Source organism: Protopterus annectens, chromosome 12.part0 (genome assembly GCF_019279795.1).
Source record: "Protopterus annectens isolate FY-2018-M chromosome 12.part0, PAN1.0, whole genome shotgun sequence".
NCBI classification, from domain to species: domain Eukaryota; kingdom Metazoa; phylum Chordata; order Ceratodontiformes; family Protopteridae; genus Protopterus; species Protopterus annectens.
In genome coordinates, this window is record NC_056746.1 from 837,000,161 (window position 1) to 837,026,267 (window position 26,107).

The 26,107-nt window shown below is 39.8% G+C and overlaps 1 protein-coding gene across 3 annotated transcripts in view; it reads left to right on the forward strand.

Moving 5' to 3' along the window:
• The window catches only part of ZNF512B (zinc finger protein 512B), a 1,438,759-nt gene extending 1,413,885 nt beyond the window's left edge, over positions 1 to 24,874 (forward strand). For all 3 annotated transcript variants that reach the window (XM_044089878.1, XM_044089880.1, XM_044089879.1), the window contains exon 18: positions 14,234 to 24,874. In XM_044089878.1, coding sequence (XP_043945813.1) covers positions 14,234 to 14,247 — 14 coding nt within the window. In that variant the 3' untranslated portion in view covers positions 14,248 to 24,874. The remainder of the gene's footprint in view (positions 1 to 14,233) is intronic.
• Positions 24,875 to 26,107: the final 1,233 nt, after the last annotated feature.

Below are 26,107 nucleotides of genomic sequence, written 5' to 3' on the forward strand. Positions count from 1 at the left end.
CTACCTGCTGGTCAGTCCACATTTTGTTAAATATGAAAGGTTTAGTGCTAACCAACAAATAATAACTTACCTGGGGTCCAATACTAGATTTTAGGAATGGACAGGAAAACAGACTGCAGTCCTTCCTTGTTTCCCCGTCAGTCTTTCTTTCTATTTTTGATTTAGTATTTGGTGCACAGGATCTCTGATTTCTCTACTTACCTCTGATCTTTGGTTATAGTGCTTGGGAACTTGCTGCTGTAATAGTATCATAGTCTGTTGTTGGGCTTCCAGTTACACATAGTGTTACATTCATAGGTTCACAGGTAAATACTAGGTTGTCTATCTGGAGGAACATTTTCTGCCTAGCCACAGGATCCCACATTTTCAGTAAGAAATTAAGGTGGAGAGCTTTGCAGGCAAGTTTGGTGAATAGTTTTAATGTAAAGCTTCCATATTCCACTATAAGCAGATTTGATTTGAGGTTTCCTTTCATTATGTGCTGTGCCAGAAATGAAGTTCAAGAAGGATATGGTTGTTACAGAGCTTTTATGTTGTTTAATCAAGATAACTGCTGTCTTGAAATTGTTACATGACAATTTTTTTCTGCTTTCTGTGATGGGGAGATGGTTGACAAAAGGTTACAGCACAACTTGTGAAGGTTGTTTTGCCGTACTGAATCTCATGTTGTCAGAAGTCTGTATCCCTGTTTGTGTCCTTTTTCCTAGTGCTAGTTTAAAACAGCTGTGTTGGGCCTTGAACCCTGTAAATGTTCTAACATTTGACATGCTGTTACATGAAAGAGGTACTGCAGAATTGTTCAATATACAGGTATGCTTATTGGAGTTCATTTTAATTTTGACATATTTAATACAGACAGCATGGGATAGGAGGAATATTTGTTCAGTTAGTCTGTACTCAGGGAAGGAAAAAAGGTCTTTAAAGTTCCTTGGTTCATACTTTGTCCAAACAGCAGCAGGGTCACCACGACAAAAAGCATAAAATAATTTATTAGTAACAGGATAAGCGCTTTCAGAAAACAATTTCCTTCATCAGATCCTACCAATAACTGACATGTATATAACTAAAATGTCATAAGCCAATCAGCAGAATTCAAATGGCCCATTCAATTTCCTGGTGAATCACAGAACAGCAGATGGCATTTTCTGATACATCATAGCACATTCTCAATGCAAAAAAATATGCATAGGCGAAAATACATACTAAAATATAATATATAAAATATGAAACCATATAAAGGACATAACTGTAACCCACAAAAATTGTGTAAAACTTCATAAATGTGTTTAACATAACCTGATCACAGACTTCGAGCTTTCAGCACAGATTTCAAAGAAATAAAAGCATTTAAACCTGGCAGAACATGTGCACGTAGTTCTGCTATCCAATATGTTTCCCTTACCTCAGCGGCATTTTGCAAATCTCCACCCCTAATGTTACTTTTGATGGTATCTCTAACCATAAAGGAAAAGCTATGATCTGAGTAAAATGCTACATGTTGAAACAAAGCATTGTGTTCTAAACTGTTACCTATAGCATATTGATGTTGTAAAATTTGTTGTTTAAACATCTGGTTTGTTTTGCCTACATAAAAACTAGTGCAATGGTTGCACTTAGCAATATATATCACATTTCTAGTAGTGCATGTAGCATAAAATAATCCTTATGTACTTGGATGTGAAAATGTATTTATTTAAAGTATTTATAAAATGGCATGCTTTGCATCTTTTACAAGGGTATGTACCTTTCTTTTCTGATGAAAATCTAAAACTAAAAACTACGTCTGTTAGTTGGTCTGTAACAAACTAGATCTTTCAAGTTACTTTTCCTTTTATAACTAAAACGAGGTACTGAGCCAACTATATTCCCTATCTGTTCATCCACTAAAAGCGTTTTACAATTGTTACGTATAATGTTACAAATGTATCTACTATCACTATTAAATATGTGTGGGACCCTGACATGAGAGAGTCTGAAAGCCCCCCCTCTCCTTTTTGATTGTTGGCATGCCCAACAGAGAACCATGGTTTCCCCTTATTCCTGCATAAAACATCTATATCTCCAGTGCTTGCATATGTCTCCTTTTCCTTATAGTGGTGATCTGTCAAATTCTGGACAGTTTTGTCTTTCTGTGACAAAATTTTTTTCACTGCTGCATAATCTAGAAGTTCTTAGAATTTGGTTCTTGATCATGTTTTGAAAAACATGTGCAGGGTGCATGCTATCTCTAACTAGCAAGGTATTCTGCAGCTAGATTTGTGAAATAATGATGTGGTCAGCCTGTCATCAGCATCTAATTCTAACTTCACATCTAAAAATTCAGTACATTTTGTGTCTATATGTGGGGTAAATCTCAAAAAACGTGTGGAAGACTCCAAATATGTTATAAATTCATGCAACTGTTGTTCACTACCTCCCCACAAAAGAACTACGTCATCAGCAAAGCTGCGGTAAAATAATACCTGCTCACCGTGGATTATTAACATTTATAACAAATTCATGCTCCCACTCTGCCAAGACCAAATTCACATAACTCTTGGCACAGGGTGTTCACATGGCAACACCCCTCCGTTGATGGTATGTCACATCATTAAAACAAAAGACATTGTTGTGCAGAATAATTGTCAGCAAATGACTAATACATGTTATAACATCCATCTCTAAAAAAGAGAACTGCTCATTATAACGGCAAAGTCCAAACCGATGTCATTAGGAATAATGGTAAATAAGCTCTCAATGTCCAATGTTACCAAAATGTAGGAAGTATCAACAGTCAAGGTGTTCTCAAATGCATACAGTTCTTTAAGAAAATATGCTGTATCTTTGAATACAGTTGAAGTAGAATCGACCAAAGGTCTCAATTGCCATTCGACCGAAATAGACAAGGGTTCAGTGACCCAACCATCACCAGCTACTATGGGTCTTGGGGGGGGGGGGGGGGTGTTTGGTGGAATTTTTATGAATCTTAGTTAGACCTGTGATACTAGGTAGCTTTGGATATATCACGCAAAAATATTCATAAAGCTCAGCAGAAATAATGTTAGACAAGAAAAGATTGTGCAAGTCTTTGTTTACATCACTTAGGAGCTTATTCAGCTCAGATCTGTTCAAGGTGGTATATGCTGCATCTACATATAACATCAAGAGCATATCAGAAATATATTTCTGAGTATCAAAAACCACCATACCCCCTCTTTTGTCTGCTGGTCTCACAGTAATGTCCTTGTCATGTATTAAATCATTTAAGGCTTCTCGCTCATGTAAAGACAAGTTAAAGTGTCCATCTCTACTTGAGTTAGTAAGTACTTCCTCAATCCCTCTCTCTCACATACAGCCAAAAATGTTTCTATAACAGGATGGCTGATGGGCATGTAAGTACAGGGTTTCTTAGGCATAAACAAAGAATTATTAGCTGCAGTATTGCCAAATTGATTGCGGAGGGCAACAGTTCTTGCAAATAGCCTTAAATTAATCACGTCATCTCTCAATCTAGCTGATTAGATAAGAACAAACAATAAACCTTTGTTTAAGACTCGTAACTGTAACTGAGTCAATGTCTTAGATAAATTAACAACTAAATCAGTACTTCTTAATGCAGACTGTCCATCGGCAGCTTCCTTCTCTTCCTCCCGTAATACGTTGGCTTCTCCCTCATGTTCCATGGAGTTGTCATCTTTACCTCCACAGGTAGCTGGGGAACTATTGGAAAAAACGTAGTGCCTGTTTTTGGGCGTGGCTCCCATCGCAGATATATCACCAGCTGAAATATTGGAAGTAGCCACGATGTCACAAGAAGCCCCACTAGCTGACTGTGTAGAAACTTCTGCTTCCACAGCACCTGCTCCATTGGTAACAACCAAATTGGATGTAGTCTGGCCCACGACCGGTCCTGATGCTAGATGCTGAAAAGAGGCTGCTTCTGTAGTGCATGTACCTCGTGACAAGGCTGTATGCTCAATAACTGATTCAGTCCTACGTGGTTCACGTTTGGGCCAAATAAAAATATTCCCTGATGTAAAATCAGAGTAATCATGCTCCAGCTTACTAGATTTCTGTTGTTGATGCTGCATGTCATAAAGTGCTATTTTTTGAAAAAGCGCTTCGAGCCTAGATAAAGACTCTTCATTAGAATGATCATTTAGCAGATGAGATTGTAGTGACTCAATATTAGTAATAAGTTCCTTCTCATGTGCCAGAAAAAAACTCAATTAAGAGTAGCATATAGTTATAACTGCAGTCTGTGTTAATATTTTGCTATTTATCCAATAAATGTGGGAATTTGTCTCCGTAGGTGGGCATACGGAAAACACGTAGCCCTCTAGGTATAATTCTAAAGTGCAGGCATGCTTCAAAATGCATGCGTTGCCACTGTAAACACTTACAATTATATAAGTTCTTCTCAAGCTCATGCAATCCATTATAAAATGACTGTTAAAGGTTCATTAACAGTGTTACCTGCATGAGTAGAATTCAAATGCAGAGAAAGCAGTATATTAGCAGTAAAGCTGGTAAGTCCTTTACACCTTTCAGACATAGACTTAAGATTAGGTCAGTAATCCAGCTCTACATCTGTGCCATGTGTTCCTCAGTGTGAAGAAAAAAACACAGCATAACAGCAAAACACAGCACTGCAAGAACTAAAGACCCTTCTGTAGAAAATATAAAACATGTCCAAACAAACAGACCAACTAATACACTTAGTTTTAGATTTCCATCAGAAAAGAAAGGTACATACACTTGTAAAAAAAATGCAAAGCATGTCCTTTTATAAATACGTTAAATAAATGTTCACATCCAAGTACATATAAGGATTATTTTTATAAAGGATATGCTACATGAACTACTAGAAATGTGATGTATATTGCTAAGTGCAACCATTGCACTAGTTTTTATGTAGGCAAAATGAACCAGATGTTTAAACAACAAATTTTACAACATCAATATGCTATAGGTAACAGTTTAGAACACAATGCTTTGTTTCAAAATGTAGCACTTTTACTCTGATTATAGCTTTTCATTTATGGTTATAGATACCATCAACAGTAACATTAGGGGTGGAGATTTGCAAAATGCCACTGAGGTAAGGGAAACATATTAGATAGCAGAACTATGTGCACATGTTCTGCCAGGTTTAAATGCTTTTATTCCTTAAAAACCTGTGCTGAAAGCTCGAAGACTGTGATCTGGTTATGTTAAACACATTTATGAAGTTTTACACAATTTTTATGTGTTATAGTTATGTTCTTTATATGCTTTCATATTTTATATATAATTTAGTATGTGTTTTCACATATGCATATTTTTTTGTGTTGAGAATGTGTCATGATGTATCAGGAAATTACATCTGCTGTTCTGTGATTCACCAGGAAATTGCATGGGCCATTTGAATTCTGCTGATTGGCTTATGACATTTTAGTTATATGCATGTCAGTTAATGGTAGAATCTGATGAAGGAAATTGTTTTCTGAAAGCGCTTATCCTGTTACTAATAAATAATGTTATGCTTTTTGTTATGGTGACATTTTCTACAGAAGGGTCTTTGGTTCCTGCAGTACTGTGTTTTGCTGTTATATTGGTTCATACCTTAACTACCTTAGTGACATTGAGCACATTTTCTAATCTCCTTGTACTACAGATGTCATGTTGTCACTCTGGAATAAGGGATAGTCCCATGACACTTAATCAGCAGTTAAGAAATTGAGTTGAGAAGGCAGAGCATATGCATGTGACATTTTGAAGGCATATACCCCTATCCTTCAGATACTTAAGCTAGTGAATCACTTTTTATTGTCATTGCACCCTGTCAAAGTTCAGCCACTGCTAGTTAAATGGATGCAAGTCCATTGCTGAATTCTGATAGCAGTCCAGACCTAGAGAACAAACTTACTGCAGTAGTTTGTGCTTATGTTCCAGTTCTGATAGTGTAGTGCAGCTCTGCTGATGTTCATCGTGTTTCAGTGTTGCAGTCATTACTCTTGGGTTATCCTGCTGGCAGGCTACCCTCAGTCAGCCAGAATTCCAAAGTCTAGGTCCGGCGTCGGTTGCTATCGCGTCTTCCCTGATGTCAGTGCACCAGGGGTATAAAAGATGCAGCCGATGCAATTTTCTTCAGTCTTTTTTGTCGCGTGGTGCCCGAAGCAAAAGCAGTTTGCAAGTGCCGGTCGGCTGACTCCTGAGATTTTCAAATCCGAATTTCAGAATCGAAGTCTTCATTAAAGCTAAGTAGCCCATTGGGGAAACTTTTTTCTTAATCCAGACCGATGTCAGAAAAAGTTAACAATTGTATTTCTTGTGGGAAGCAAATACCTCATAAGGATTTTCACTCTTACTGTATTCCTTGCCTAGGCCCTGATCACAACGTTGCTAGTTGTCAGTTTTGTGCTAGATTTAATCAAAGCACTGTTAAGCGTCGGTTTGATTTTGCATTTCATTACTTTGGCCGGAGATTTAATTATATAATGCCGTCAGACCAGCCGACAACCGGAGATTACAAAAACCGCAAGGACAAGGATAAGGATAGGCATCCGAGGTCCAAAACCGACGACAAGGCCTCTGCTAGGCCAGTCTCCGGTTCTCAGTGAGGCGCTTTCGCAGCCCCTGGCACCTGCTACCTCAGAGCCACAGGCCGCTTCCGATTCCCACATGGAGCTGACTGGGCCTCTGGATACTCAAGGCATTGGACACTCGGAAGTCATTCCCTCAGATGGGTCTGGAGCCGCTGAGCAGGCATCGCCTTCTGAGGGTGTCTTCAGACCTACACAACTATATATTAAGCCATCTTCAGCTTCAAAGACAAAGACTAAAGCAGCTCTAAAGACAAAGAAACAAGTACAGCATTCTCCTACTCAGACTTCCATGCCTAAAAAAACAGATGCTCAAAATGGCCGAAGGCCTAATTACTTTGATCAGGGGCTCCCATCCCCTCCTGATAAGAGGCCTAGGCAAGAGACAGAGTATGATTCTTCTGATCAGGTTTCAATTTCCTCTGATTCCTCTTCTGAACAGGATTACTCCATGCTTCCCTATGAGGATTCTGATGCTGAAGAATCCATTCCTTCAGCCTCTCCTCCTGAGGAATATTCTTTTGGGGAAACCCTGCATACCATGAGGGAGCATTTCCACTGGGAGAGCCAAGATTATTCTGAATCTATGAAAAGGCTCAGAGACTTTCTGCTACTTCCTCAGCACAGACCCCTTGCTATTCCACCTGTTCTAGACATTGTAGATGATGCATTTTCAGAGTCCGGTCTGTCCCCTGACTCTCTACCCCCTGCACCTGCTAAGCTAGACAGATACTACAGGGTCCCGGATTCTCATAAATTCCTATATAAAAACCCCGCTGCTGACCCAGAAACTATATCTCAGGGTTCCAAAGGGGTTAAAGCTTCCACTGCAAAAAACCCTGTCCCCTCTGATAGGGATTTTAGGGCTCTAGACAGATGGGGGAAAAAGTCTACACTTCTGCTACCCTAGCTGTAAGGGCTTTAAATTGTCAGTTTCATATGCTTAAATATCAGCAATATTTAATGTCACTGCTTAAACAGAAATTGTTGACAAATACTGAATGTTCAGAGAACAAGGAATTGCAGGATTTATTGCATGCAGCTGAACAAGTGAGAAAGCATGCTTTGCAATGTGGTTATGATTCACTGGAGGCCTTTTGCAGGGCCACTATTGCATGTTTTGTTATTAGAAGGCATGCTTGGTTAAAGGAACAGAATCTGCCTGATCATGTTAAAGCAAAATTATTAGATGCACCATTACAGCATGATACTTTGTTTGGTACTAAAGCAGAAGAGGTGTTGAAAAAAATGGAGGATAAAGCAAAATCCATGCAGACAGTCAAGGATTTCTTACAGGTACAGCCACCCAGGTTTAGCAGGAACTGGCCTTCTAAAAATAGGTCCTTTCCAGTGTCAGACAGACCACAAAGAGGCAGATACAGGCATCCCAGAGGCAGATCTCAGCCCCAAGGCTCATACAGGCCTAAACAATGGGGTGCTCTACCTCCAAAAGCAGAGAAGACAAATCACAGCCTTACAGGAAACAGTCCCAATGACTTTCCTCTACCAGATCCAAGCACTTTTCTTTTGGCAGCCCCTTAGGGGGAAAACTAGCACTTTTTTCATCAAATTGGCAAATGGTTACCCAAGACAAATGGGTCCTGAACATAGTGTCCCAAGGCTACAGGTTCCATTTTCACACTCTACCAAGGTCAAAAGGTATGCCAGACCTGCCACACAATCAATGGGCAGAGGCACAAAAACAAATTACAGCCCTCATGGACATGAGGGCCATTCAGCAAGTACCACAACAAGAGCAGGGTCAAGGATTTTACTCCAGACTTTTCCTAGTACCCAGAAAGGACAAAACCTGGAGACCAGTACTGGACCTGTCTATACTAAATACGTTTCTGGAAGTTCCAAAATTCAAGATGTTGACTCTACAGCAGCTACTGCCCATGCTGAGCAAGAAGGCTTGGCTCGTAACTTTGGACCTAAAAGAGGCATACCTGCATGTCCCAATCAGACAGTCTTGCAGAAGATACCTCAGATTCATAGCTGGCTCAATGCATTACCATTTCTCTGCACTGCCCTTTGGCTTATCTACTGCACCCAGGGTCTTCACAAAATGCTGGGCACCAGTAATTGCATTTTGCAGACAAAAAGGAATTCAAATATATCCCTACTTGGACGACTGCCGAATTCAAGCAGAGAACAAAGACATTCTTCTAAAGCATCTGGCATTTGTAAAAAGATTACTAATTGGCCTAGGGTACACAGTAAATGAAAAGAAATCAAAATTAGTGCCCTCTCAAGAGATAATATTCCTGGGTGCAAGCTTAAATACAACTGCCCAGAAGGCTTATCTCACTCCAAACAAAAGCAACTGACTACTTACTTCAAGAAATTGGCAACAAAACCCCACTTATCTGCAAGGAAATTCCTGCAGGCCTTGGGTTTCATGGCATCCTGCATTCTACTAATTCCATATGCCAGACTGCATATGAGGAAACTACAATGGTATCTAAAAAGTGTTTGGACTCAGCATTGCCACAGCCTGGAGACAGTAATTGCACTCATTCCCTGCCTGCAACAGGAGTTTCGATGGTGGGCAGAAGCCTGTGACCACAACAAGGGTCTGCCATTCAGTTTACCCACAGCCAGACAGACACTGACAATGGATGCATCAGATTATGCCTGGGGGGCCCATATGGCAGGAAAATGTATTCAGGGCACATGGCCTGCAAACCAGATGCATCTTCACATCAATCAAAAAGAGATGCTAGCTGTTCAAAATACCCTGACAGCTTTCAAGGACCTGCTTCATCCAGGACAGTTACTGATAAAGACAGACAACACTACGGTCATGTGGTACATAAACAAGCAGGGAGGTACACACTCTTACCTCCACTGCAGACAAGCAATGACCTTGTGGGACACAGCATTGGCTTTTCAAGTTCACCTGCAAGCACAATTCCTGCCAGGAAAAACAAATACTCTGGCAGACGAACTAAGCAGACACCTCATGGATCCCCATGAATGGAAACTGGATCCACAAGTCTTCAGCATGATAATAAGGAAATGGGGATGCCCAGACATAGATCAGAGATTTTGCACAAGGATTTATCACAAGCAAGCATGGAAAGTGGACGCCCTATCCTTCAGCTGGAAAAATCTAACAGTATTATGCCTTTCCCTCACTGCCTCTCCTTCCCAGGGTACTCCTAAAGGTCAGACAAGAGAAACCAAAAATGATACTGATTGCACCAGACTGGCCACGCCAGCACTGGTACCCAATCCTAAAGAGCTTATCTCAAGGTCCAGCATGGATATTGCCTCAAACTTCTCACTTGCTGACCCAGCAAAACTATCAGATCCTGCACAACCAACTCAGGACCTTAAATCTGGCAGCATGGTGGATAATGTAGCCATTCAGAACACTCCTCTTTCAAAAGCTGTTATGGATATTATCTTGGAGGCCAGGAGGCCCAGTACCAGAAAATCTTATGCAGGAAAATGAAAGAGATTCTGTGCTTGGAACCAGGAACAAGGCATTGACACGTGTGTACCAAATATCCCTCAGATTTTACAATACCTAACTGAGATGCTGAGCAAAGGCCTTTCTTTCTCATCAATTAAGATTCATGCCTCTGCCATTTCAGCCCATCACAATACGGAACCACCTATCTTTTCTCATCCTTTAATAAGGCAGTACCTCAGAGGGGCCAAAAACATTAGGCCTCCAAGGAGGGAGCACCAATTCCGGCCTGGGACCTCAATTATGTTTTGGAAAAACTCACACTGCCTCCTTTCGAGCCAGCATCAACAGCAGATATAAAATTCTTATCCTGGAAAACAGCTCTGCTCCTAGCAATAACCTCTGCAAGGTGAGTCTTGGAGTTACAGGCACTCATGGCTGTGGAACCTTTTATCATTTTTCATCCAGACAGGGTTTCTCTGAGGACAAACCCTACATTTATGCCTAAGGTGGTGTCCAGTGTGGCCTTCAACCAAACCATTCACTTACCTACCTTTTATCCAAATCCACAGAACAAGGGTGAGAAAATTATGCATTCTTTGGACATACACAGGCAGTTACGCTTCTACTTGGACAGAACTAAAGCTTTCAGAAAGACTGAGCAACTTTTAGTGTCATATGCTGCAGGATCACAGGGAAAGGCTATCTCAAAACAGACTATTTCTAAATGGATAGGCCATTGCATCCATTTCTGCTATTCTCAACATGGCAAATCAGTGCCTAAGGGCATTAGGCCTCATTCCACCAGAGCAGCAGCCACTTCAGCAGCCTTCCTCATAGGAGTACCAACCAAAGATATCTTAGAGGCTGCAACCTGGAGTTCAGTGCACACCTTCACAAAGCACTACCACTTACCTCTTTACTCTAAGTCCAGAGCACGCTTTGCCACTCCAGTTCTGCAGGGCCTCATAGCCTCTCCTAATCCTATTTAGCCCAGACACCCATCCTCAGCTTTGGGATTCAACCCAAGAGTAATGACTGCAACAGTGAAACACGATGAACATAGTACAGTTGTGTACCTACCATAACTGTAGATGTTCGAGTGTATTCATTGTTGCAGTCCAGGTTACCCACCAACCATCCCCCTTTTCTTTGCTGGGACTTTGCTGCACTTCTCTGTCCTATACAACCTTTTTGGTGTATTTGCTTGTAGATGAAGGAAATGTTATTTTTGTGCATGCATTTTTATTGGCATATTTTTCAACCTACCAATTTGGGGGCACCTGACATCTGGGGCAAGAAAAACTGAACAAAATGGTGTCAGCTGCATCTTTTATACCCCTGGTGCACTGATGTCAGGGAAGAGGTGACAGCAACCGACGCCGGACCTAGACTTTGGAATTCTGGCCGACTGAGGGAAGCCTGCCAGCAGGATAACCCAAGAGTAATGACTGCAATAGTGAATACACGCGAACATCTACATTTATGGTAAGTACACAACTGTACTTTCCAAAAATTCTGTCTTCTGCTTTTAAACTTTTTAACAACTTTTGGGAAGCCATCCCCTTGGCCCACAAAACCTGCCCCCTGCTTGTAGTGTTATTTCTGTTGAAGGAACATTATAAATGGAGCAATCCATTTCAGAACATCACTGCAGTATATCTTTAAGTTAAAAATAAAACAAAAATACTTTATTTTGTAAATCACACGAGCAAGGTAGATTTATTGTAAAATTAAAAAAATATATTCTCTCTTACTTGAGCTTAGTATTGAGATTTTGGAGACAAAAATATTTAGCTTCACCATTGTTCAAGCATCACACTCCCAAGTTCTTATGCTGTAAGATGTACCTTGTAGTATTACTGCCAGTATGAAGTCCCATCCGAGCAGCAGAAATAGACAAAAGTGGACAGTAGTGCTGTAAGATTTCTATCACTCTGTATGTTCTCTTCTGGTACAGATGTTCCACTGTGATGTATGAAGGTCCTATTTGTGTCAACTGACTCATTCACAGACTTGACAAAACTGTGGTCGTAGTCACCACTATTACCAGGAATCCCAAAACTTACAGCAAAAGGTTATGGCCTTAGTGGAAGCAAATGTGATCTAAGATTGTGGGAATCCCAGGTTTGCATACTCACACACACACATACAGTGATGGGTTGGAGGGGGTTCTCTGCAGATACAGGGTGACCATTTGAATATAAGGGGCTGTGGAAAAGTTGTTCATTAGCCAGACTCATTTAAATGTATTTAAATGCATTCTTTTTGACAGGAGATGAAACAAATGTTTCTGATCAGTAAGATCTATAAAACATGTATAGCAGCACTGCTGTTTTAAAGCAGTTTAATTTTTTTGCACCTGCTGCCTGTCCCTCATTCATCCCTTCTTCCCTCTGCCATTTAGCCCATTTGTTCTCCATCACCTGCATGAAGTTTGGACAAGAGAGATAACATTTAGGCAGCCATTGGGATTGGGTTGAACTTTTATTTTTATTTTTCTTTATGTGCTACTCGTCTGTGCGTAAGTGGGCAAGCTATGCAGTGGGTTGATCTTGCTAGACCCCACCACACACACACACACACACTTCTGGGAGGATGTTTCCAGAAAGTAACCTACGTGCTGCTATAAGTCATCTCAAGCTGTCCTTCCTGGTATCCATCAGAGATGAACAAACCCATGTATATGCTCCTCCCCTAGAGTATGTGAATTCCACCACTCCCTGAGAGAGATGAGTGAGCTCTTCCCCTTCACTCCTCTCCCACTAGCGCCCCCCCCCCCCCATAGAAGTGTAACACTAAACTAACAAGCGTTACACTGGCTTTAAACAGTTAAGCTAAAAATAAAGTATCCATGCCAGTAAAGCAAGTCATAGATGTAGGAAATCACTTTAGTAGTTAAAAATGAAAATAAAAATCCACCTGTTATGGTGATCATTTCCTGCATCTTGGGACTTGCTTTACTGGCATGGATACTTTGTTTTTAGTTTGCTCCATAAAAGTGTCCAGTTGTCTTTCAGGATCTGGAAGAAGTTGCTTCTTACGATAATGTACTGTTGATGGCAGTCATTTGAAGAAATACTGTTAGGAAACCTTTGTATTCGTGAGAGTTGAGGATGATACAAACCAGGATATTTATTATATACCAATTCTGAGATGATCATACCTCAAAAAAAGGGGAATACTGTGATGCAGCAATTTCAAACTTAATATATGTAGCTCCACATTTTAATTCATTCTTTCTCGATATTTTGGGGCTCATACTTTATAGCTCATTATTATTTACCTTTTGCTACAGTCATTACGGTAAGCCTGTCCAGGTGTAGTGAGACCTCACTCTACCAGGGCCACAGCTACCACCACAGCCTTCCTAAGAGGAGTTACTACTCGGGCATTTTTGGGGCCAGCTACCCGAGATTCAGTTCACCTTTGCCAGACGTTACAATTTAGCTAGTATTTCTATGGCCAGAGCAGGTTTTCCCATGGACATTTTGAAGTACCTTGGTCTCCTACTCCTCCAGCAGGCCAGCCACCTTCTGGTCTTTAAGTTCTGGGAGTCATTCCAAGAATCAGTACTGCAAGAGTGAATTATGAAAAATATTGAACAGTTGTAACTTAATTGTAGTTGCTTGAATATATTCATTATTTTAGTACCATTCCCATCTGTCCTTCCCTTCTAGCACTGACATATTGTTGGATTGGGGGTAAATACCTTTTCCACCTTCCCTCTTTCCTGCCCAGGTACATACCTTCTCAAGGTTCAGCAACATCCTGAAGACCAGTTTTAAGGGTTGCTATAGTTGGGATCTTCCACCTGGAATGGGTGGTCTTTGGATGGATCTTGCTAGGGCACGAAACATCCAGTGACGGCGATCGCTTGGAGTCTGCCAAACCTTTTGGGAGGATGGGTAAAGAGTTCTAGAAGTCAGGCTGGCCATCAGGCTTCTGCATGCTGTCATCCCAAGAGTCAGTACTGCAACAGTAAATAAACATCTATTTGTGGTAAGTTCCTGACAACTGTACTATTCAATGTGATCATTACATCTTAATCTCTGTATTTATTTGTGGTTCTTGAATTCACTGCTTCTCTGGTACAGGTTTATGTATTGTAATGTTTGCACAGCCCCCATTTTAGCAGCTTTGCCAAGTTATTGTGCCTTTCAGTATGTAGACCTTCAATATGATGTACAGTTATTTCTAATTATGTATTGCAAAACTAACATTTGTTTGTATTTGCCACTTTTTCCTGTAGATTTTGTGATTTGATCGATACATGATCCACATTCTTGAGCTGTCATTCTTGGCCTCATCTTTTGATGTACTTTCAACTTTCCGTAACCATTAATGTTTCAAATTTTTGTCAACATTCAGTTGTTTCACCAGTGCTCTGTACTTGCTATTATAACTGTGTACTTTTCAAATATCTTTTCTTCTGGTCATAATTTGTATTATTTTTCTTTCCGTTTAACACTTTATGTTGCTATTTCTTTTGTATCCACTTCTGATTTGATTGTTATGCGTACTCCCTTCTGAAATGCTTCTGCCAATCTTAGTAAGGATATCATGTTTGACTTACTTTTTTCCTTCTGTAAAACTTTCAGTTTGGTTTGATGATGTCTGCAAAGAGCTATACAGTCCCACAACCAGCACTGCATACATGTTTGTCTTTCTCCAGAGTGGCCAGTCCTGTGCTTCCATTAAAGTAAACCTGTCTGCTACTGCAGCCTGCCTCCCATTGGATTCCCGTTTCCTACTGCTGTATAAGAAAGCTAGTTCTGACAGGGATGCTGCATCACAGACCTAAAAAACAAAAAAGTATGCTTCCGTGGTGCTTACATTTTGTCACAGAAAAGTTAATTTTCCTTCTGCAGACATTGATTTTTTGTCCTGAAAGATTCTTTTTTTCTTAGCTGTAACCTCTGTATGAAGGATCTCAGACCTATAAACCATCTTAGGCTCATAAGGCAAGAACCAGGCTAGCTGCCTTTGTAGCCTTGTGGACCCTGCATACAAAAAATGTCTTTTTCTTGACTAAGTACTCACAGTATGTGTCTCAGAGATTTCATTGGAGGTTGCTGACCCATGAAAAGTCAGTATTACATTTGGTGAATAGATGGATTGGTAAGTTATGGTTTCTCTTGATCACAACTTATCCATAATGTGTAAATACCAAAACCTGAGATACCACATATATAACAGATGGCAGGCTTCAATGGCAGGGGTTGCAGCCTGTGTGTACCAGCCACCCTTGTGTTCAGCCAGTAGTGACCATTCCTAATTCTACCTAGATTTGAGTATCTGATGAAATTTTTTTTCCTTTTAGGAGAGGTAGTAGACATTGCAGTGTTCACATGTTTGCATTGACATTAAGTTTGTCTTTAGACATGTCCACAAGAGGGTGCATCATGTAACGAGTCATCTCTGGAACTGTCTGGATTCTGTGGCTGATATTTTTCACTACTTTTAGCTTGCCAAATCTTTCTGGAATTTTAAAGTTTAGAAGAAAGGCAGGAAACCAGATCCCTCTGCATTTGGGGAAGTCTGCTTAGAGAGGCTGTCATTTTGTGAGGAAAACTGCTTTCGTCCTTCAAAGAAGAGGAACTGAACCTCCTACATTTGTTATTCTTCACAACGTTATTATAGCACCCAGAACTAGAGTGAAGTTAATGAATTATAACTGGAATTTTTACTTGGCTTTTCCTTTCAACAGCTGTTGGCAGATGTTGCATCTTGGACAGAAGTGTATAATACACAGTATAACCCAAAGCCTAGATGATCCATCTTTGATTGCATGAAAATGTGACAAGTGGGTGATCATTTGGCTAAAAGTGGATCCCTGGGTTATTCACCATAAATGTCTGTGAAACTGGACCAGTCTTTGGGGTGATACTTTTTAAGTGAAATGTGACTGGCAGTGGTATAATTACCAAACTGTGAGCCAAGATCTCTAAGCTGAGTAACATTTGCATCTTTTATTGAGTTGATCTTCACACTTCAGATAAACCTAGCTGATTCCAGAACAGTGTAAAGACACTTAGGAGCAAAAGATGGTGGAGAGCATTGGTTGGGGTCAGGTAGTTACAGGTCATGAATATGGCTCATCAGAAATTCTCATTAGGAATACTTAGAAAACCATGGATATTTGGGGCTGATGTCTAGATGAAGACTTTTGGAGCCAGTAGATATGGAACAAATATCTCTTCTAATGCTTACACTGTAAAGATCAGTGCCATGGTGCAATAAAGTAGAATCCGGATATTTGAGAAACTGAGAGACTGATGATGCCAAAGAAGACATCAGTGCAGTTATTTTTCAGATTCCAATGACTACCTGATTGCCACAAATAACACATACCTGTAAGAGGTTGTACAAAGGCTTCTTGGCAAAGAGGGGGTGCTGAGAGATGCAGAGCTATTTCCTAAGCTGTCAAAACCTGGTACATGATGAAAAGTTCTTGATCCTTATGTTTTTGTATTTTTTTTCTTATTTATTTGTTATCATGGGTATATTGGAAATGTTTATCCTTGTTTAAGATCATTCTGCCAAAGTGGAAGACTTAAAGGAGTTTTCTTCTTAATTTTTTTATTTATTTTTGTACTTTTAAGAAAACAATCAGTTCTTGAGCATCTGTCTTCTTCTGGTAGCAATACTGGGCTGGGCAGCAATCTTACTTCCAGTAATTAAAGTAATGTAGGAGGAAGTCACGGGGTAGTATTTTCCACATGCACAGTCAGCAGGCTATTCCACAGGCATCTAAAGGTCATCACAAACGTGAATATCACAAGTGCAAAAAGAACAGTGTTAAAATCTATGACTAGACTAAGCAAAGCTTGATCCAGTGAGAGAAGAACTGGTGAAAACACACTTTATTTAATGATGAGAAAGTGATAGGCATCAGTACTGCAGATGTGACCTCATAAGGTGGCTTCTGATACTTTTTTAAAGGGTTCCAAGTACTGGCAGACAAAAGTTGTTGTTGTTGTTACCCACTGAAGAAAACGTTGAAGTCAAATACTGGGACATGTCTCAATCTTGTCAGTGAGCTGGCCCTTCTCAGTCACTAGAAACTGAAATAGCAACCTTTTTTCACCCTGCTTCCTGCCAACAATCAGCCCCCACTGAGACAACTGAGCCATTTGTTCCCTTTCAATGGGGCGAGAGCCAATCAAGACATCATTAAGGCAGACAATCAAGAGGAGCTGTTGTTTAGGCAGCTATTGTTTTTTTTTTTTTTTACCTTGCTTGCAACCTGACACTCTGTACATGCCCAGTGAGTATTCTGCCAGGATGACAGGCAATGGGTATAATTCAAGACAAGCCCTCAATTCTGCAAGTGAGGTAAGTCTACAAATGACTCCTCCTAGACTGGACACAGAGTACGTTTCACAGTCTCCGCTAGAGAAATCAATGCAGAGCTGGTACAGCCCCTTTGTTCCTCCCCTCCTCTGCCAGCTTTCAGACACCTGAGCACCTAATCAAGCACAGGTCACTTTAAAAAAAATGCTTCTATCAAAGGTCAGAGCTGTAATCCTTCATACCAGTAGAGCTGGCAAAACCAAATAACAATATCTGATTACCTATTAAAAATTGTATAACATTAGATTTTGTCTGATACTTGTCTGTGGAGTGTACCCCTCCCTGTTTTTTTACTATTCTTTGGTACTGTGAATTCAAAGACATTGCACAGAAGGTAGAGACTGTGTTCTGCAAGTCTCCTTTGTGGTCCTAGTTGTTCCCCTTCCCATAGGTCTGCTTATTTATCTTGGTCGCATTGCCTTGTATAAGCTTCCTTGTGTCTGCATGCACACAGTAAGTGGACCACAGATGCACTGGCTATGATAGGACTCCAGCATTCAGTGTGCCTAGTCTGAAAAACACTGTCATGTCACAGATCTTGAAACTGCACACAGTATCCATGGGTAGACTTGATAATTACAATGGATAATCTAATACCATCACAAAATAATTGTTTTCTTTTTTACTTTGTGCACTTTTAATTCTGTTGCATTAACACTACCTGCTTTGTTCGAATAAGTCAGCTGTTTGCTTGAAATAACAGGAAAGTTCTGTTTAATTTTAACACACTGTTGTGGTAATGTAAGTAGAATGTCAAAGCAGGCTGTTGTTGTCTGTTGGTATATCAAGTCTCAGTGACAGAACACATGTAGCATGGTTCAAGCAGACTGCGCAGTGTTACAAGACTGTAGTGATATCACAAAAGGATCATGGCCAGAAGAGTAGTAGTATTTTTGTGTTTAGTTCCTTGATTTATACTTATCAGTAGAACACAGATTTAATCCTACATCAGCATTATTTGTTTTTTAATAATGCATCATGCAACCTTTTCAGATTTGCTGTGAGAGAATCCTTCAGTTTTTTTCTTGGTTTTTCTTACATCCCTGTACAATTCATCTGTGGCCAAATCAATATCACAGTGATCTTACTATGGGATCCTTTCATAGGAGTGTAGCCTTGTTTTGGATCCTCAAGTGAATTTGTTCAATAGTCTCACACAAATTGAGCTTGTTTCGAAATATTTCATCAGTTATTTATGTCTTTGGCTTAGAAAGAATTCCCAGCTGTCACTGCAGTTTTCTTGTAGTCACACTGTCTTGGCATCTTAGAAGGTGCCACTTTAAGTTTATTTTGGCATTTTTTTTCTAGACTTCCCATACTATAGTTACACTCTTGTTGCAGAAGGCAACAGAGACTTCATTGCTTTATTGTAGTGTCTGCAAGTGTCATTGTAGTCTTATTCTAAAAATCTGATGGTTTAACAGGGACAGGGAAGTCTATATGCTGTGCTGCAATACTTAAGTGATCATCTCCTGTAGTTTTTGAATACTTTCCACACATTTTCAAATGCTAACAAATAGTTGTTTTGATTTATGAATTTATTTTTCAGGCAGCAGAGTGGTGCAGTAGTTAATGTTGTTGCTTCACATCAGGAGGTTCTCCGTTTCAATTCTCGGCTGGGATGCCTTCTGTGCAGAGTCTGCATGTCTTCCCTTCATTTGCATGGGTTTCCTCCAGGTACTCTAGCTTCCTCCCACACTCCAAACACATATTGCTGAAGCGTTTATCCCCAGGCCTCTGCTGAAAATAGGCTCTGTCCTAGTTGGACTTTCCTGGTCAACAAATGATAAATAAATAAATATTATACCAAGACATGATTTGTGGTTTAATTTCAGAATGGAATAGTCTTGGGCTTCAGCTAGTTATTCCATGATGTATGTGTTTACTGTTTCTGAGTGTCATGACCTTGAGATCAAGGCTGTGGCTCATTACAAGCTGGGCAAGGAGTTCCCTGAAGGGGTCCTGCACCTACATTCTTTGAAGAATCTGTTATCCCCTTGAGTTTTAATTTCATGACTGAATGGCTTGTTTAGCCATTCTTTGAACCTGTTGGCTTATTAACTCAGTAGCTTTGAAGTACATCTTTTGGGAAGACACTTTTGCTGATGGCCATCAAGTCAGTATACACATTCTTGGTGTTTTTGGATGTTATCTGTAAGCACAATATCTGGTCCTTCACAAGGACTGGATATATGGTTGTTAGTAGTATGTGGTGTCAGAATTTTCCTTGAACCAGAACATTCATCTCCTTTGATTTATTTATTTTTTTCTGAAGCAGAAACTAGATTAGAAAGAGTCCTTTACACCTGAGATATGTACCTTCAGATCAGGTTATGACTAAAGTGTGGTCATGAGTTCAAGAATACTGATATTTTGTTCTTATTCTTTGCTGCAGGAGGTAAATGATGACATTTCAGTCCAAGTGGAATAATAACTGCATTATCTTTTGCCATCAGGCAGTGAAACACCCTTTAAAAAATGCTTCCATCAAAGGTCATTCCACCATCAGTGCATTAGTTTCCATTTCTTATTTCATAAATATCCCTTTGAGGATATTTGTGTTGCTGCCACTTTATTGGCAAGTCACACCATCATTAAGTATTATTGTTTGGACTGTGACTCCAGAGGCAGGTTCTGTATTATTTTATTAATTTATCCTTTATTGACTGGGTTAATCCTACTAGGCTAGTAACTTCAGGGAAGAACCAAGATGGTAGTTATGTTATTTGGTAATATTTAGCCAAGGCACTAGGGAAGTTCCCCTACTCTTTTTTCAGTAAGTACCATGGGATGTTTTACATTTACCTGAGCTACCACCAACTTTAGCAGATGGGATTTCAGTGTCTCATCCGAAGGTTAGCAAACTTAGGAGTACAGCACCCCCTGATGCTGGTTTGCAGTGTAGTCTGCTAAGAAAAAAAGTGCTTAGTGTTGCCATTTCCATGTCACTGTATCCTGTCCCTCAACTGAATTTACGATTCCTGTATCTACACTGCATTAGGTGTTGTGAGCAAACACATCAATACTCCAATGAAAAGAATTGCAGAATAAACATAAGTGCTGCACTGCTAATTAGCACAGGTTTTGGCTTCACTGGTAGTTAGTGGGTCTTCCATCTCTGAGATTCAGAAAGGGCTATCACCAACAATAAACCCTAACTAATGTATTTTGTAGCCCTTTTCAATTCAGACTACTGCAGTGATTCTGTGAAGTCTGTAGAATCACCACTGTGGACTGTGTTCACAGCTTACCGCAAATGTTAATGAGGCATTCTGGGGGGACAGCATATGATAATTAGTTGTATGCTGTTCCCTGGAAATATCTGCAGTAAGTGAATTACACAGCCAAACAACTCAAAGAACACTCAGCTGCATAAATCAACATCACCAGAAGTTTGTTTTCACAAATTGCTTTCAGTGGGAGAGATTGCATTAGATGATTTGGAAAGTGTAGAGAAGCGATATTGGTGGTGTGTGTGCATGCTTGCGTGTGTATGTGTGACAGAATGTATGCATGCCTGCAGAGTTATGTGAACGGTGTCAGGTGTGTGTGTGTGTGTGTGTGTGTGTGTGTGTGTATCTGTGTGTGTGTCTGTAAATGTGATCGGGTGAGGGGGTTGGTTTGATTCACGATGAGTGTCTGTGTGAGTATGTGGCTTCCATACCTTTCAATTCCCCCTACTGGACACCAGAGACACTTACTAGCTAATAGAACAACAGCTTTTGTAGCAAGAAGCTGCAATTAAAAGATTAGAAGCATGAAACTCTATAATGTCTGGCATTAATGACTGACTGGATTTGTCCATGATAGGGACATGGCAAAGAAGCAAAATTGTGGACATTCTGGTAAATTAGAGTCAGCTAAGAGGTGTTTGTGTGTTTTGGGGGGTGCTGGTGCCAATGCAATTCATGTGCTTCCAGCAGTGATTACTACAACAACGTTTTTCTTAATACTTGTGATAATTACTGAGCTATTTAGAGGCAAGCAGATTAGCAGATAATGAGGTATTTCCTCATTGCAGCTAGTGTGTCTGAATTATAGTTTTCTTGATCAAGCTAAAGGGCTGTTTTTACCACAGCACTTACTGCTTGCAGCTGGATTCTTTCTGAATCCTTGCCCTTCTGTGGTCCATATTTTAGGTCAGTTTCTTAGTATATTTGCCTTCAAGATAGCAGTTTTAAATCCTGAGACTCATAAGCACAAGACCTACAATAACAGGACTCATTGTGTGAAAAGATGGCCTTTTAAGTCTAAGATTGCTGTTTTTCAAAGTATTCTTTTTTTCTCCAAGGTATCACAGTGCTAAGAGTTAGTAGTAAATAAGTAGCAGGGGTGTGGGTATGTAGCCTCCTCATCAGCAGTGCAGGGGAAAACAGCAATTGTTAGCATTCCCTGTTCTCCATTAGTTTGCCACCCCCCCCCCCCCAATAATTCTGAGAGTCACAGGTATGAGTTTTGGAATTGCAGTGGGGAGCCTCACTGACAAAAAGGAAAGAAATACTGATTATGATAGAGATGACCCCCGGTTGTAGTATCAGCCTGGGTGAAAACTGTATGGTACATAACTTAATGCAGTGAGGATTTGCAGTTTTATTCCATAAAGGATATTCTACAGGCAGCATGCCCAAATCACCTTTTAGGACAAAAATTTTTTTTATCTTGAAAAGACATTTTGCAGTCATTCTGCCAAAATATTTTATGGGTATAGGATGGCATTTTCACTTTTGTCCATAATTTTGGTTCACAAAACTATAGTATTGAGATGCATGAAAGCAGCAAAATAAATGTTTACTATCCTCTGCAAATGCAGAGTCATCACATCCTTATTGTAATATAGTCTTCAGATTTTTAAGTGAAACTGTGGTCCAAAGCACCTTGTAAATGTGACAAGTCTAAAAGCGTTTCACAGAATGTATTCTGTATTCTGACAGATAACTTTTCCCTTAAAACTGTAACTGTCTAACCTTGATGAATGCCTCCTTTAATAGCTTTCAGTACTATATCTAATGCTGTTCATACTTCACATGGCAGAGAGATAGATGCAAGTTGTATTTAATAGTTTTTGGCAATAATTATTTTTTCTACAAATTTAAAACATACTGTATTTACATTTCTTTGTTATTGATAACACTGCATCAGCCCGTTACTGCCAGCTGTGCTAGTGAAAAGACTAGTCCATTGGCCAGTTTCTTCTGATTCCGTGTAACAGCACTGACACCATTGCAGGTGTTGTAGTAACTGTACATTGACTAGTGGGAGGGCAGTTTTTGTAAAGGTAATACAAACGTACTGTGACACTGAAGGCATGGCAGTGCTGATCAATTTTTTTTTTTTTTTTACTGAAACTTTTTTCTTCATCAGGCAATTTTGTTGATCAGCCAGCCAGACATTTGGAGTATCCCTTTTTGTCTGCTCCATCCAAGAGTTCAGTTTACCACCCTTACCAGCTGTTCACAAATGAGTGGACACTTTAGAGTTTGATGACACCAAATTGTTCCTGGACTGGAGACCTATACTGTTCGGTTGTTGAGAGATGCAGTTGTCAGTGAACTCTAGATTTTTTTCCTTTCTCTGAATTCCATTTCCTCAAGACAACCTGCATAAGTGGGACTCCCACAATACCAGCACGTAATCCGTAAACCAACCCCAGCTACAGCACTTAAATGCTTTGGATGGTGATTTTGTGGTGCCTTTCAACAACACTAAGCCTCTGCTGGTTTGACAACCAGAGGATTGCAGAGGGCCAGGTTGCCTCCTTTCCCTCAGACTAGTTGACCTGGTGTTGGCTGCTCATTCTCAGTGACCCTTGCCAGCTCCTTCACTGCCCAGTCCATTAATGGAACGAGGGCCAGGGCTGTGAGATTCATAATCAAAGCTTTCCTCCTCATTGCCAGTCAGCCAACTTGATCAGATAGCTTTCACTGTTATATATCCTTTTCTGGACTGTAAGGAAGAATGCATGTTTACAGAGTTTATAAGGAATGCTGCATCTTTCAAAATATGAAAAACATTTTTTATTCTGAGCAAAATACATTAAGCACTGTTTATCTGCACTGGTGTTCAAAGGCAAGCTATAGATGTAATGCTTGTACTTTTTTTTTTATTATTATTTTTTTGTCGTTAAAGGCAGACTGTAGATATGATTCACCTGCAAGCAGTCAGTATTTTTTACGTGCATTTCAGACTATGCTTGAAAGGGGAATAAGGAGGTAAGCTTATGTTAGTTTGCCTGTGCTACACCTGACATTAAGAGTTCTTCAGTCACGTACCATTAGCCAGCACCACTGTTAAAGCCCCAACTACAACCCAGGCAACCTAAGTTGTTGTGGAAAAGACAAGCATGCCTATTTTCAGCAGAGTGAGAGGGGGACAGACATATGCCATCTAATGCCACAATCCTTTGGAGAAGGGGTGGTGACACAAAGGTTGGGCCACTGGTGCATTTAGCCACCAAGCCAGAAACACTGTAGTCCTCTTTGTGGGTACATGGGAATAATGGCTGTTGTAATGATGCAGCTCACTTGTCTGTACCCAGAGGAGTGGTCAGGGCCCATAGTAATTACACCCTGTTTTTTGAGATGCCAGCTAGGACGTAAGCCACCCAAGAGGCTGCCTGTATGATGCCCTCACTGGAGAATGCTCAGGATGAGGGAAGAATTGTGCTTGGTTGACAGAGAAGAGGCTTGATGTTCAGAAGGAGCAGTGGGAAACAATGATAAGAAAAAAAATAGTCACTTACTACTAACTAAGCATTTTAACACTAGAGTCACAAAGTGCATATGGCAGGAAGTTCTGGAAGCTTGATTTCACAAACAGTGCACTGTGTCTTCTGTTAGATGAACACTTTAATCTTTGGCATAAAATTTGTTCTATATGTGAATCAGTCTAGTTTGAGAAAAAAATCAACATTCCCTGCTTTCTTTTAAAGCACGATTCCTAACTTTACGACCATCACCATGTAAATAATATTTTAATAATGTTTCTTTTTCGTACCTCTTTTTTTATTTTAGTAATAATTTTAGGAGTTATGCACTGTTAATACTGCAGTTCTGAAAAGTTCTCTGAGCCATTTTATCCACTGCATTTTAAGTATGTATACACATAGTGTATTTGTGAAATAATGTGCTGCGAAGGCCCAATGACGGGTTAAAATGGCATGTAGGGGCTTCCTAAATGCACTTGAATGTATTAGTGGATGTGGTGGGAAGAAATGATAAGCCACTATTTCCTAAGTACTCATCCATGACTTAAGTAAGCTATTCTGCACAGAATTTGTTTGGTCTCTTTATATTAAAAATGCTATTTTAAAGTTATAAAATAACTTCATTAAGAAATTTCATAAGCTAGACAAGCAATTTTTTGTTCTGTTTGTGGTTTGAAAAGAAGTACTCCTAAATAAAATGCTGCAGTAGTTTCTGTATCCAGTAACAGTACCAGTAAATACTAAAAAGGCAATTATTCATTTTACTGTATGTATTTCAAATGAAGACAAATGTTGAAAAATAATAAAGTTAAGACTTTTTAATGCTTTACTGAATTATTGTGTCTGGCTTAATAAATAAAACATTGTATTATACTGTGAACAGCTGTTATTTTTGCACACTATTTAAAATGTGTTTGTGCTTTTTTATATTTAACATATATTTAAGTGATGGCTATTTGCTGGCTGAAGTTTAAAATTGATTTGAAATGTTTTTGCTTTTCCCAACTAACATACTCATTCACTGAAACATCCATCAAGTTATGTGCTTGTTTCTTTAAGTAAATGGATGGCTTTGCTGGGTGTTAAGAAGTCCTTTTACATGGCAAGCTCAGGAAATTAATATGGTAGTATAGCAGACCTTTTACCATAGAAGGAATGTTATTTGTTGTCTATGACATTGATAACTTCAGTTCATTTAGCAGCCCAGGAGCTCAAGACCAATCCACAGAGAAAAGTAACCAGCTATGACTAGGTCTTGTCTTTTGAGAACTGTGTATGAGTTTCTATGTTTTGCAAACCATCCCACATTCCCACTGGGGTCCAGAGGGCAGCCATAGGTTGGAGGGCAGACATCCTACATTGGCATCATAGATCACTGTACACATTGTTCAGTGAGAGAGGAAGAAGTATTTAGGATATACATGTATTTATTTATTTAATTCACTTTAATCCACTTTAGTTGTACTGGGCAAAGACCATTTACACAGGTGAGCAAGAGAAGTGCTACACTGGTGTATCTGCTTGTGTGTGTGACTGTGTCTACCTGAATGATCATAATAGGGACTTACTTATGGAATAAGCTCTCACCTGTTTTGTGTGTGTGTGTTGTATTTCAGTTCAATAGTAGTCAAACATACTTAGTCATCTTTTTAGCATTCAGCGGTTTATTTACAAAGGAGCCTGGAGGTGAACAAAAAAACTTTGTCTTTTTGACAAAACAGGTAAAAGCAAAAAACTTAAAACTAAATGCAGTCTTTAAAACATTTTCATCATTGTGGAGTATAATAACTCCAGAGTGCCTCCTTTCTAGGAAACACAGTACATGTATGGAGACGGTCAAAGCTGACCCAGAAATGTCCAAAGGTTACAGATATCTTGTTAGCACCTTACAGCACAAGTATTAACAAGAAGTAGGGAAGACTCCCAACAGCTTCTCCCACAGGCAAGGAAAACTTCAAAGGTGCAACAGTCTTTGTCCAACTTTCTTTTGCACTTTAGTAGCTCCAGTCTTCCAGTAACATATTCTTCCACTTGAAGTTAGTTGGGATCCTCTCCAGAAGTCCCCTC